The sequence below is a fragment of the Cyprinodon tularosa genome, unplaced genomic scaffold (assembly GCF_016077235.1).
Source record: "Cyprinodon tularosa strain WSP-4 unplaced genomic scaffold, ASM1607723v1 ctg970, whole genome shotgun sequence".
In the NCBI taxonomy this organism is placed as follows: Eukaryota; Metazoa; Chordata; class Actinopteri; order Cyprinodontiformes; family Cyprinodontidae; genus Cyprinodon; species Cyprinodon tularosa.
In genome coordinates, this window is record NW_024039752.1 from 129,628 (window position 1) to 143,945 (window position 14,318).

The 14,318-nt window shown below is 38.1% G+C and overlaps 1 protein-coding gene across 3 annotated transcripts in view; it reads right to left on the reverse strand.

The window, feature by feature from the left end:
- The window catches only part of LOC119776961, a 33,117-nt gene extending 19,211 nt beyond the window's left edge, over positions 1-13,906 (reverse strand). Inside the window, exons 1-7 of one of the 3 annotated variants that reach the window (XM_038275626.1) lie at positions 13,641-13,906; positions 13,476-13,538; positions 12,840-12,881; positions 12,366-12,407; positions 10,818-10,901; positions 9,828-9,959; positions 9,151-9,599 (exon numbers count right to left, since the gene is read on the reverse strand). In XM_038275626.1, coding sequence (XP_038131554.1) covers positions 9,316-9,599; positions 9,828-9,959; positions 10,818-10,901; positions 12,366-12,407; positions 12,840-12,881; positions 13,476-13,538; positions 13,641-13,890 — 897 coding nt within the window. In that variant the 5' untranslated portion in view covers positions 13,891-13,906 and the 3' untranslated portion in view covers positions 9,151-9,315. Of the gene's footprint in view, positions 1-9,148; positions 9,600-9,827; positions 9,960-10,817; positions 10,902-12,365; positions 12,408-12,839; positions 12,882-13,475; positions 13,539-13,640 lie in introns of those variants that run through there. The other 2 variants (XM_038275628.1, XM_038275625.1) reach the window with 2 other exon arrangements.
- Positions 13,907-14,318: the final 412 nt, after the last annotated feature.

Here is a 14,318-nt window from a genome sequence, read left to right on the forward strand (position 1 = left end):
AACATTTTATGTCTGAATTAAACTTAAGAGATATCTGGAGAGTACAGAATCCAACAAAGAAAGAATTTTCTTGCCACTCAACCACCCATAATAGCTATAGCCGTATAGATTACTTCCTAATTTCAAATTCCTTGATTACCAGAACTAAGAGTTGTGTCTACAAAAGCATACTGATCTCCGACCACTCACTATGCATGCTTAAATTTTCACCCATAATTGCGTTTAATCGTAATCCTATTTGGCGATTAAAACCACACTGGTTGCAAATGCCCAAATTTCTGAAATTTATTGAGATAAATATTGATGATTACTTCAGCCTTAATAAATCTGAGACTACAGCATCTACTAGATGGGAAGCCTTTAAGGCTTTTATACGGGGTCAGATGATAAGCTACGCAAAAAATAAAACCAACAAAACCGTTATGGAAATGCTAAAACTTGAAGAACAAATAAAAGAGACTGAGCTTGAGTTAAATCTAAAGGGCTCTAAAGAAAAGCAACAAGAACTGCTAATACTGAGAGCAAAATATGACAAACTATCCACTAACAAAGCTTCAGCAGAGATGTTCAGACTGAAACAATCCTATTACGATCAGGGAGAGAAGGCTGGAAAACTCCTAGCGTGGCGCATTAAAGCTTTGCAGAATGAGAGGGCAATAAATGACATTTTATATGAAAATGAAAATACGACTGATCCTCAAAAAATAAATGATTTCTTTAAAGATTATTATTCAAAATTATATACGTCTAAAGGGGACATTCCACAAGCATCACTTGACTCCTTTCTTAATTCTGTAAACATCCCCACACTTAGTGAAATAGCTAAATCGGATCTGGATATGCCAATTTCTATAGGTGAACTCTCAAATGCAATAGACAAACTTAAATCAGGAAAATCCCCTGGTCCAGATGGGATTCCTTTGGACCTATATAAAATATTTAAAAACAAATTATTGCAGCCCCTCTATAACATGCTACTGGAAAGTTATACCATTAAAGAATTGCCTCCTTCCCTACGTAATGCAATCATAACAGTTCTACCTAAACCGGGGAAATCTCCCACTAGATGCGAATCCTTCCGACCAATCTCACTTATAAACTCAGATGCCAAAATAATATCTAAAGTTCTAGCAATTAGGCTTGAGAAATTTTTACCATCCCTCTCTGACCCTGATCAGAATGGATTTATAAAAGGGCGGCAAGCTCATCACGGCATCCGTCGTGTGCTGAATATAATTCATGCTAAATATGAGCACTCGGATACAGCTTTGCTTTCACTTGATGCAGAAAAAGCATTCGACAGAGTGGAACATAGTTATCTCTACAAAGTTCTCTCTCAATTTGGTTTTGGTAGTTATTTCATAAACTGGATTAAAATACTTTATAATAAACCCTCTGCCTTAGTTATAACTAATAACATTGTATCTAAATCATTTAATCTCGGTAGGGGCACACGTCAAGGTTGTCCCCTCTCGCCCCTCCTCTTTGTGTTGGGAATTGAGCCATTGGCTATTGCCATAAGAAATAATCAAAACATACATGGTGTCAGGATAAAAAATATTGAATCTAAAATTGGACTATTTGCCGATGATATTATTTTAATGTTATCCAATCTAAATTGCTCAATCCCCCAACTCCTTAAAACTATCAATGAGTTTAGTTATCTTTCCGGTTATAAACTTAATGAATCTAAATCCGCCATCCTATTTTTAAAACAGGCTGAAAGAAATCACCCTCCAATTCATACAACATTTCAGGTAGCAAAAGAGAGCCTTACTTACTTAGGCATAAAGATTACTCCAGACATAGATGATCTGGTTCGGACAAATTACACGCCGGTGGTTAATTCAATGATGGAATCGCTTGATAGATGGTCTACCTTGCCTATATCTATGATTGGCCGTATAAATATTCTCAAAATGAACGTTCTCCCTAAATTCTTATATCTTTTCCAGGCTATCCCCCTTAACCCTCCTGATGGTTTTTTTTACAAAAATTCAAACAATTCTAAATAACTTCATTTGGAACAACAGACGAGCCCGATTACGGTTATCCTTACTATATCTTCCATATGACAGAGGTGGGCTGGGTGTGCCAAATTTCAAGTGGTATTATTGGGCTGCTCAGCTCTCTAGTGCTTCTTGCTGGTTTTCAGCAACTGATATGTCGTGGGTAAAATTAGAAAATATAAATACCACTCCTTTAACCCTAAATTCATACCTATACTCAAGGAAATGCAAAGACTTATTAAAAAATACTTCCAACCCATTTGTTAAAAATACTATCCGAGTATGGTATGATGTACATAAATTCAAAAATGAAATACCAATACTATCCCAATTCTCCCCGATCTGGGGCAATATGTCATTTGAACCAGGTAGGAAAGACGTGGGCTTTAAAACATGGTTTGTTAAAGGTTTGTGCAAAATCTCAGATTTATTTGATAATGGGATTATGATGAGGTTTGAAGATTTGAAACAAAAATTTGACATTCCAACTAAACATTTTTTTAAGTTTTTGCAAATCAGAAGTTTCATCTTGGGTAATCTAAAGTCTCTAACTTTGCCTACTCTTACTTCTATAGAAGAACTGGCAACAAATGACCATTTGAAGAAGGGCCTAATATCCCGCTGTTATAACATCCTCAAAGACAGCTCTCAGATATCCTCAGAGCACAAACGACTGGCTTGGTGTGAAGACTTGAAATGCAACATATCAGTAGAGGAATGGCAGAGGGCCTGTCTAAAGGCACAGACACAATCTATTAATACACAATTTAAGTTAATCCAATACAAATGGTTGATGAGAACATATGTTACTCCAACATTACTAAATAAATTTAATTCCAATATCCCGGATACATGTGCTAAGTGTGGAGATAAAGGCAGTTTGATTCATTGCCTTTGGGAATGTCCTGAGATTCAGACATTTTGGAAGGAGGTTTTGGATAAACTTTCACTTATCATTGGCATTGATCTCAATCTGTGTCCTAGGTTGTGTGTCTTAGGAATTTTCCCCAATCAAACTCAAATTAGCAAGGTCGATCAAAAGTCCATAATTTATTGTTTGGTGCAGGCTAAATATAGTATAGCCAGGTCCTGGAAATCTATAACCAGACCCCAGCTAAAAACTTGGTTGTCTACATTATCAAGCTCTCTTGCCTTGGAGAAACTCACCTTTATGATTAAAGGTAAATACAATGTGTTCCAAAAGATATGGAAACATTTTTTGCTATTCTTGGAAAATTTAAATACTCACAATGAGGACTGACTAAACGCTCTCTAGCTAATTTTGACTATGTATTCATTCTTATAGTGGCTGTAAATCTGTTATCTTCATGTTAATTCCAAATGTACTCACTTGCTCAAAAATGTATGACACTTAAACACTGACGTCGGGATGCATAGAACCAGGGAGGACATTACCTTCACCCCATATCTAGCCTGTGGACTGTGATTAAATCTCTTGGACTAAGTCTCAACATACTCCCCTGAGATGTCAATCTTAAAACATTTTGTCTCACTGTATTCATCTAATGTTGGTCACCTTGAATGTTTAAATTGTTAATGTGTTTTGTTTGCTTTTTTTTTTTTTTTTTTTTTTTTTTTTTTTAGGTTTGTCAGGTGTTTTGTCCACTTGTGAGTTATTTGTCTGTATGTCTTTTTGAATTGTAAAAGACAATAAACAGATTTTTGAGAAAAAACCGTTGACTTTGCATGTAAACTCGCCGCTTCTGCTGCACCTGCTGCGTCCGGTTCACAGCGAGCACAGCATTAATTTGTTTCACCATGTTTTTCACATCAGCTGTGAGATGGGCACGCATGGAGTCAGATTAACAGATGGTGTGGTGATGAGTGGAAAAAAAACCACCTGGTCTCCTTACATTCACCTCCCTCAGCCACTATTTCATCATCTCCTCAATGAGGTGGTCTCAAAAGTCGCAGTTGCAACACCAAAGGGCGCACCGCACATTTTGAGGGGAAAAAAAGACGTTTATGTGCGCCTTATAGTCGTGAAAATACGGTAATTAGGATAATAAATATAGAGTATATGCAACATAATTTTTTTTTAATTTTGTTCATAATCTAAACCTGACATGTTATCAATATGACAAATTAGATCCCGCTGTGTACTTGTTTAAATAGCACTGTGTTTGAAACAAAGCTGCTTTAGATTTTTAAATAAAGATTTCTTCACAACAATTGCTCATATCCTCATAATCTTTCACATTGGCCATATGTGGGAATGTTTGTATCGATTGTGAAAATTGAAGTGTTTAGCTTTATTGAGATAATTGAAGTTAAAGATGCTAGAATTGGAGGCCAAAAATTTCAGGAATTTTCCAAATACGTTTGAACCACTGCTCCAATCCGGCCGATATTTTAGGGATTGAATATTTTTAGGACCCTCCATAGATTTACCAAGTTTGAAGTGTTTGGCTTTATTACTTTTAGAGATAATTGGAATCAAAGATACTATTAGAGGCCAGAAATGCAAACATTTCAGGAATTTTCCACATAAGTTTCCTCTAGAATCACTGCTCCAATCCGGCTGATATGGGAACTGGAACCACACAGGAGGTCTTCAACAGGGTGGGGACCCCCCCAGGCTGAGGCTCAGGTTGTACATGTAGCTGAGGATCTGACAGAGCTCATCTGCACAGGTCCTCAGCAGCCTGGGGGGGAGGCCGTCTGGTCCTGAGGCCTTCCTCTGTTTCAGCCTCCTCAGCTGCCTTCTCACCTGCATTGGTGTTACTGTGAGGGGGGAGGAAGGCACGACTGGAGGTGTGGATGGGTCGGGGGTTGGTGGGAGTGGCGGTGGTGGGGGGGAAAGGTCTCTGGGGGGCTGGTGGTTGGAGGTGTGTGGAGAGTTGAGGGCAGGGAGGGGACCAGTGTGAGGGGAGTCAAACCGGGTGAAAAGCTGTTTAACTCGTCTGCAAACTTGGTGTAGGCACAATGCTCTCCACACAGAAGGTCATGTAGTCAGTGATGCATTCGGTCAGGCTGTTGATGTCCTCACCATTGGAACATGCTCCAGTCTGTGGTGCTGAAACAATCCCTCAGCTCCTCAGTGGTGTCATCCGACCAAACTTTCACTGACTGTGCAATTGTCCTTCTCACCAGTGGAATGTATTGGGGGGGCAGGTACACAAGGTTGTGACATGACCCAGCGGGGGGAGGGGGGCGGAGGTGTATGCATCCTTAACATTTGCATAAAAAAGGTCCAGCCTTTTATTGTTCCTGGTTGCATCTGACGTATTGTGTGAGCGTGGGGAGAGTGGAGCAGAGTGAAGAAGTCTGTTCTAACAAATCCCTATGAAAAGGGTGGATTAAACTTTATTGATTTCTGTACTCTAAATAATACCTTTAAAATAAATTGGCTGAAACACTTCTTTAAAAACCCTAACTCTATCTGGAACGTCATACCATGTCACTTGCTGTCAAAACTGGGTGGTTTGAGCTTTTTCTTAACCTGTAACTATGATATTAATAAAGTCCCGATAAAAATGTCAGCCTTTCACCGCCAGGCCTTCCTTTCATGGTCCCTTATTTTCAAACACAACTTTTCACCCAACAAATATTTTATCTGGAACAATAAAGACATATTGTTTAAACATAAATCCTTATTTATTGATTATTGGTTTAATAATAACATTATTTTGGTTGACCAATTATTTAACAAAGAGGGTCTACTTTACTCTTATAAAGAGTTTCTAGAAGAATACAAAATTCCTGTGTCTCCTATAGATTATGCCAAAGTCTTTGGAGCAATTTCTTCTGGTATTTGCACGTTATTTAAAGCTCAACCAAGATTGGACACACAACAACAAACCTTATCAGTACTGACTGACACTCCAGTTGGTAAGATTTGTTTTTCTTGTAATAATGGTAAGAACAATAAAATGATTAGATCCCTATTGCTTGAGATCCCTAAAGCAATATCATTTAAAATAATTCATAAGTTTTACCCGCCTAATAATCATATTGTCAAAAAATTTAAAAAATACATTGAAGTATTGTGGGATGGGAGTCAGTATTAGTAACGATGACGTGATTGGGACGGTACAGGATTAAACACTAACGGGAGCAGACGGGACTGGGAGCAAACCAATAATAACAAAAAAAATAGGATCGATGCCAAAAAATAAAATAAAATAAAATAGAAAGAAAAAAAATCCAGTACTGGCGCGGCGCCGCCATTTTGTAGTTTTTTTCCTTGAAGCCTACACTATAATGCGAGTCAAAAAAACTACACGACCCAAAAACCATCACTGCTTCCGCTCTGAGTTTTTCTCCCAAGCTCAAAAAAAAAAAAAAACAAGAATGGGAGTGGTGGAGCAGCGGGAGTCATTCTGAATAGGAGCGGGATGGGAGTAATTTCACCAGGAGTGGGACGGGACAGGATTTAGATTTCTACTCTGGCCCTGGATCTGGACGGGACACAATTTTTTTCTGTGGGAGTGGGACGGGACAGGAGTGAAAATCCACTCCCGTCTCAGACTCTAGTCTGAAACTTGTTTACCACGCTTTGGAAACGCACAGCACGATCACGTGACCAAACTCCCGCGGCAGATAATAAAGTCTTAAACTCACTGCGAGTAATTCCACATCTGGGCTGCATATCTGCTGCTTTCCGTGAATATGAGCCGAGCCGCACCATCTCTCATTCACAAACACCGTCAGACCATGACGCATATAATATGGAATAGGGTAAATAGAATTATAAAAATATCTAAACACTGTGGCTATAAGGCATGCAATATAATAGACCTATATATACAGTAATATAAAAATGTAGAATGATAATCCCTATGGTCTAATGTAATAAAAAAAGTGATTTAAAAAAAAATAGAAAAATATTCTGCCACAGCTGGGACCGAACCCTCAACTTTCAGAACAGCAGACCACTCACTCTACCCTCTACACTAACTGCTTGCAACACGTAACGCCCATCCCAGTTTGCTAATTGAGCTATCTAATCCTGACTCATGGGACGCCGAAATGGACTCAGACTGCCGCCTAGTGGCTATAGTAGTCACATGTTTTTCACGCAATTCGTGAAACACGGGGAGCGTGAGTGAAGTGTCCATTTCCAACCAGCGCACACATCAACTGACAATATGCCAAATAAAGGTCAATATTCTATATATTATATATTTTTATATTGATATTTTTGGTTGCCATGGCGGTGCTCCAAAGCAGCGGCCAAGAACGGACAATTTCGATAAGTTCACATAATATACAGTTTAATACGATACAGACTAGACATCGACCCCGCATCTATGATCACCAATGCCTACTAGAGCTACGGTCACAAAATGTTTTAAATCCAGATATTTTTGACCGTCTAAAAAAGTTTCGGAGTGCTACGGACGGATGTCAACAATACAACAGCGGAACATAACTGCCGAAGGAAGAGATGTGCGAGACGGAGAAAGCGAGGATGCAGAGGGGGGCTAACACCCCTCCGCAATTGGCTGCTAGACTTCCTCACGAACAGATCTCAGTCAGTCCAGGTTGGACAGAACACCTCTGATGTCATCATCTTAAGCACAGGTTTCCCTCAGGGCTGCGTCCTGAGCCCCCTGCTGTTCACCCTGATGACACATGACTGTGTCCCCAGGTTCACCACCAATCACATTGTGAAGTTTGCAGGCCACACCACAGTGGTGGGCCTCATCAGAGACGACAACGACCTGGACTACAGAGAGGAGGTGGAGCAGCTGGTGGACTGGTGCAGAGATAACAGCCTGATCCAGAACGTGGAGAAGACGGAAGAGATCATTGTTGACTTCAGGAAGAACCAGCCTAACCATGCTCCACTGCTCATCAACAGCTCAGCTGTAGAGGTGGTCAAAAGCACCAAATTCCTGGAGGTGCACATCACAGACACCCTCACCTGGAATGTAAACACCACCTCACTGGTCAAAAGGGCACAGAAGCGCATGTACTTCTTGTGGAGGATGAGGAGAGCCCACCTGCCCCCACCCATCCTCACCACAGAAGCACCATAGAGACCGTTCTGACTATCATGGTTTTAAAGAAACCTAAAGTTGTTTTTGGACTGATTTCAGATAGAGAAATTCAGATTTCACCGCTCTGAGACAGTGGTGGGACTATGGGAAAGTTCAAATAAAACTTTTCCTGCATACATCCTCTAAATAAACATTTATTAAGCAGTGTGAAATTAGCAGTAGAGTGAAAGTGTATGTTTGCCATTGTAAAAGCCTGGATAACTTACCAGAGAGTTCCGATTTTTTTGCTAATCCTCCTCCAGGCAAGGTCCTTTCTGCTTCCATCTCTCTACTGATAACATGATTGGTCATAAATAGCTGGATGAGAGCAAACAGCGATTATCAATTTATCTTCCATTGTTGAATAAATCCTGGGTTTTTTCCTGTCTTTCCCTCCAGTCTGAAAACACAGCAACGTTATTTGGCAGAGCTTCTCTCTGATTGGTTGATTTAGTGCGTCGAGCAGCAAAAGTAAAATTTTTCCAACTGGAGCAGCAGCTGCATTTGCGGCACTCCGTGTGTGTCAGATGCTCAAACACTCACGACAAGCTGCACCTGCTGCTCAAAACAAGCTGTGGCATGTTTTGCTACACCTTGATGCGCGTCAACCATTGACTTTGCATGTAAACTAGCTGCTCCTGCTGCCTCTGCTGCTTTTGGTGTGAACGTAGCTTTACAGCTGTTTATTTACTAAACTTGTACTCTCTTCTCTGGTCATCATTTCAAGATTAAATATGGACACTGGTGTCCAATGTCCAAAAACCATGATCGTGGCATGTGGCACAACAAGGGTAACGAGAAACTGGGTTTACATAGACAAGTGAATGAAATGAGTAATTAAGCCAGTCATCAGCACCAAGATCATGATACAGATACACTTTAAAATATCAATGATTCTAAGACCTCTGAGTTTTTCTTCCAATTAACGTCAACATAACTACCAAATAAAATACATATATGGTGTGATCTATTGATTAATGGAATAATAAAATAAACTTTATTGTATTAATAATGTTGTCACTGTGTTATTACAATTGTTATTATGAAGTACAATTTCAAACTTAAGATGTTTTCGAAAGTAATGTACATATTATGGCAAACAAACAAAACAAACAAACACATAACATTAAAACCAAATTTTAGAACACTCATAAAGCAATGTATAAAACAACAAAAAACACTGATATCACTAAGAGACGCTATTTTTAATAGCTTAATATATATTAATTTATTTACTTTTACTTAGTGTTCTCTTTAAATATAAGAGAATAATTATAAAACAATGGAGAAATCAGATCTTCTCACATTGTAAAAATTAGATGGCCACTAAAGGTTGTATGACGATTTGAATCATCAAATATCCTTGTGTTGGACCACTGACGCAAAAACACAACATCTCCAGGCTCTAACAACAAGGTGACTCCTTTGCCTGAAGAACCAAAACCATTAACTTGACTCTCATATGCAATCAAAACATGTTCTCCATTCTTGACCAGCCCAGCACCTGAAGCCTGTGAAGGATGTCCATGTGCACCGATATAGAACTCAAAGTGGTAGACTCCTCTTAGTGGGGCTGTGAAAAACCCTGATGAAAAGTAATAACATAAATAATAATAACAATAAGTTTGAAAACTTTTGACAAAAAATCCCAGATGTCACTTAAAACCATGAAATCTAGAATCACCAAACATGATATAAATGGTATTTTTTCCTAATGTTACATCATCCTTCCAGCACATTCTGACCAAAGTTTGGCATTTGTTCTGAATTATATAAATTTACAGTATATGAAATGATTATTAAACCTAGTTACCTGTGTTAGGGTTGTAGGCATTTGCAATATTTGTAGTAACATGCCTGAAGACCAGAGGGACCCGCGTGTTAAATGGACCAAGAGTTGCTGAGCCTGAGGCCAACAAGGAAGCTGAGAAAGCCACTCGTTTCACTAGAAGGAAGAAAGTATTGTGTTTGGTTTGGTGTTAATTAAGAAGTAATATTCACATTAGGTGAAGAATTTTTCACAACATCTACAATTTAAAAAGTGCTAACTTTTTCATGAGAGCAGTGCTGTAATTCTTTAAATAATGTACTTAAAACTTAGCCTGGGTGCCATTCCGAACTTAGTCCCGCCCACAAGGTTTGAGGTTGGGAAGTTCGGTCTGGCATTGCTCCATAGTAGCTCGAGTATGATCGCCCACCCTCTGGCGATCCAATCAAATTGTCAGGGCGGGCTTTATACAATGATGGACAGATGATCAACAGTAACGTAATCAACCACGTGACCAAAGCGCGCTTGGGTGACAACAACAATGGCTGGTACCGGAGAGTTTAGGTGAGTAGATTCTGCTATTAGGTCTGTTCTAGAAGATATCGACAGCAAATTAATTTTAAAAGAGGAACAGAGAAACGCGATCAAGGCTCATCTTCTTATTCTAGGCGTGCAACTGCATGCTTTGATTTTTGTTGACAACAACTATGCATCGCTTAACATACGTCACGCACTCCGTTGCTCTTATTGGTTGTAGGTCTATCCAATTGAGTGCAGAGGCATTTTTTTTCCTGGTTCATTCGAAACACGCCCCATAATTACAGCTCTATGGAGCAGTATCAGACTCATATTCTGACTAGAATTGAGTAGGACGACGTCAGGCTACTTAAAACTAGTAGCACATTGAGAGTGCGGAACGGTGACAAACGTTCCAACACGGTTTGCCTAGAGACTCTTGCAGTGGAAACCGTGTTCAGAGTGAATTCTTCTTATTGGTTGTGATTATTGACAAAGTTTATTTCTGGATTCACAAACCTTCTCCTTCTTTCTTCAGAGCCTCCACCTGATTTTCAGTGATGTTTGCCCTGCTTTTAATATTGATAAGATCTTCTATCTGAGCTGAAATAATACAAAGCAAAACATTCGTTATGAAATACATCAATAATGTAAATAATAATAATCATATATTTTAAGTTTTATAACCTTTTGCTAAAACCCATACAGCAGACGATAGGACTAGGCTTAGGTTTTCCAAAAAATAATTAATTAATTGATTCTGTATTTCTGTGGTAACTAGTGTTGCACTGATACCAGTATCGGGTGGGGCCCCGATCCAGCACTAAAATGGTATCAGTATCGGCGAGTACCAACAAATAAGGCACTGATACCATTTTGAGAGCCAAAAGTTTTTTCAACTATTGTCACCCATTCCAGGAAGGCAATAAAAAGTTCCACTAGATTCACTTTGTATTAGTCCTTCTCCTGCTTCACAAAGGTAGGCAGCAGCTTGACAAAGCCATGATGGCAATTATTTTACATCCAAGTAGTTTGCAGTTCTTCATATAAAACACACACATCAGTTTCTAACAGATGGTATCGTGATAGGCCAATACTGCACAGCCAGGTATCTGGTATCGGGGCCAAAAAATGGCATCAGCACAACAATAGTTAGAAAATTTCTTTCTTTACATTTAGATATGTCTGATGCAAAAGTATTGGTTATCATGTAAGATTTTGCTTGAGTTTACATATGGTGATATTTAAAAAAATGAAGTTAATACCAGGGCCGGCCCATGGTCTAGGCTGTATAGGCAAATGCTAAGGGCGCCATTCATCCAGGGTGCGCTGTGATGGTGGGAATTAAAGAAAATAAAAGTGGAACTTATATCTTTATAGTTATTTTCATATCAATACTATTACTTCTTAGTATGAAAATAATAAGCCAGCATTAATGGTACTGTATACCAAAGCCTTTGGTAATGTTATAGATAACTTTTCCCAGAAAGACTGGGAGAGTAAAATAGTACAGTAGCAGATGAGGTTGACTAGTTAGTGCAGTATTAAAAAGACACCCCTACAGTAGTAAAATCTTTTTTTTTTTTTGTAACATTATGATACGTGCACTTCCTACTCGATGCAAACTTAATTTTTTTATTTGTTGTGCCAATGCTGGTTCCTCTAGTACCTTTTGGGCCATACCAATTTCTGCTGTGCTTTATTTATATGTTATGTCGCTTGTTTAGCGTGTTTAATGCAATATTACTCTGCAAATGCTATTAAGAGAAATATTTTGTATTATTTGTTTCTAATTTTGACTTTGTCTTATTTACTCAGTTTCAGAGTTATTTAAATCTGTTTTCATTAATCCTCAGTAAAAGAAAAAAGTAAAAGACAAGCCTATTAAATTTTTTTTTGTGAGCATCTAAACTGGCAGTGGAACTGACTGTGATGCAGGGGGACACCAACTAAATGGTTGCCTAGGCTGCAAAATTGGTTAGGGCCGGGCCTGTTTAATACAAAAGTACTGTTTATACTTTGAACTTAGTGTTCCTTTCTAATAGTATTTTCACTTTTTTTAAATACCTTGGTGCAGTTGTTTCACCTTGTCCATCTCTTGTGTTTGAACTGTGTGTGAAAAGAATAGAAAAAAAAGGATTTCGTTAAGTTATTGCTTTGAGGCATTTTTTCTTCAGAGCCTCCCACTGGTTTTTAGCGATGTTTGCCCTGGTTTTAACATTGATCAATTCTTTTACCTGAGCTGAAACCATACAAAGCAAAATATTAATTATTAAAACACAATAAAATATTAACAATACATATGTTTTTTTTAAGAATTCTTATAAAAAATTGCCAAAACTCATAAAGCAGACAATATGAACAGCCCACATGTTTCTAAGAAGTCATATTTATTTATTTATTTCTGTGTAAAACAATTTTTAATTATGTATCTCTGATACAAACAAATTTGTAATAGCACAAGATTTTCAAATTTTTTTGTTTATGTTTTACTCTAAGCTGGTGTTCCTTTCTCTATACATTTTTGCACTTTTTCAATACCTTGGTGCTGTTGTTTCAGCTTGTCCAACTCCTGTGTCTTAGCTGTGTGTAAAAAGAAAAGAAAAACAAAGTTACTGTTTTGAGGGATCATTGTAGAGTCAATGGGACAGTGCAAATAATAATAATAGCTGGTTTTCCTTAGATAGAAAAAAGTTTACAAATCTGACCATTTTGTGATTGAATTATCTTTGTAAAATGTCATAACATGATGTGTTGTGTAGCAGTGCTATAAAATAATATAGTATACAAAAGTCTCTTTTAATTCAGAATTCTTATTTGTATATAGTTTAGATTATGTACATTTTTATCTCCTCTTTCTACTCGTTTTTGTTATTGTAACAATTCCCAAATGTGGGCGTTATGACAGCAGTTCTCCTGCAGGAAGTGAAAAAGACATTTAAAAAAAATACATTTTGGGATTATTTTGCTAACATGCTAATGTATATCATCATGTAAACAAGATTTGAGATCAGCAGAATCTATTTTAAAAAGAATCATCCATCTGCAGTTCCTTGCAGATTGTAAGGGATATATTTGTACTGCACTCTGTATATTCAAAATTAGCTCTTTGTAAAATGAGCAAATGATTACATTTTCTTCACAATGAAAGCAGCAATAATGTAGTTTGATAAAAACCTTGGTACAGCTGTTTTAGCTTGTCCAACTCATCTTTCTGCAGCTCCAGCTCTTTCGTGTTAGCTATTGTAGAAATAAAAAAAAACAGTAAATTATACTGTTACTTCTTGAGACAAGCATTCAAAGAAACCATTGTGAATGCTAAACATTTGTAATTAAATATACCTTCATGATCCCTCTGTAGGTACTTTGTCTCCACCTTCAGTCCAGCCACCGAGGCGATCACCTCTCTTAGCACAGCATTGATGTCCTGTGGAATTGTTTGTTGGGGGTCAGGAAGATTTTCTGTGTCTTCGACCTGTGATCCATTTTTCCTAGAATGGGAAATAATTTCATTGTCCATCAAAGCCTGGAGCTGAGATATAGATAGAGAGCTGATTAGCAGCAGTGCTCGGAAAAACATTGTCATCTCCATTCTAAGGTTAAGTCTCTGCAGGTCTGCTTTGTGGGCTGTGTGGAACCCAGGCCTTAAATATAGCATGAAACACAAAGGACTAATCATTAACCTGTTTTAATAGGGTTTTTTTGAGAAACACGTGCAGATAAGGCCTTGAAACCTTATCTGCACCTTATATTGTTCCCTTTTGACTTCAGGGAACCTTCGGGTACAAATCCTTAATATCAACCCCTGAGATGGATCTTTAATCTCAAATCTGAATCATAGGAGATATGAAATCATCTTTTCTGTAATCCACATTTTCAACATATTTCACTGTTATTAGGTGTTATTTGGCTTCCCTGCAAGATCAGAACCTTTTTTAAGGACCTGGTTTCTCAGGGAAACATACATCAGCAGGTAAAGTTCTCTTTGATTATGTGAAGCACTTCATGGGCCAAGCCTCT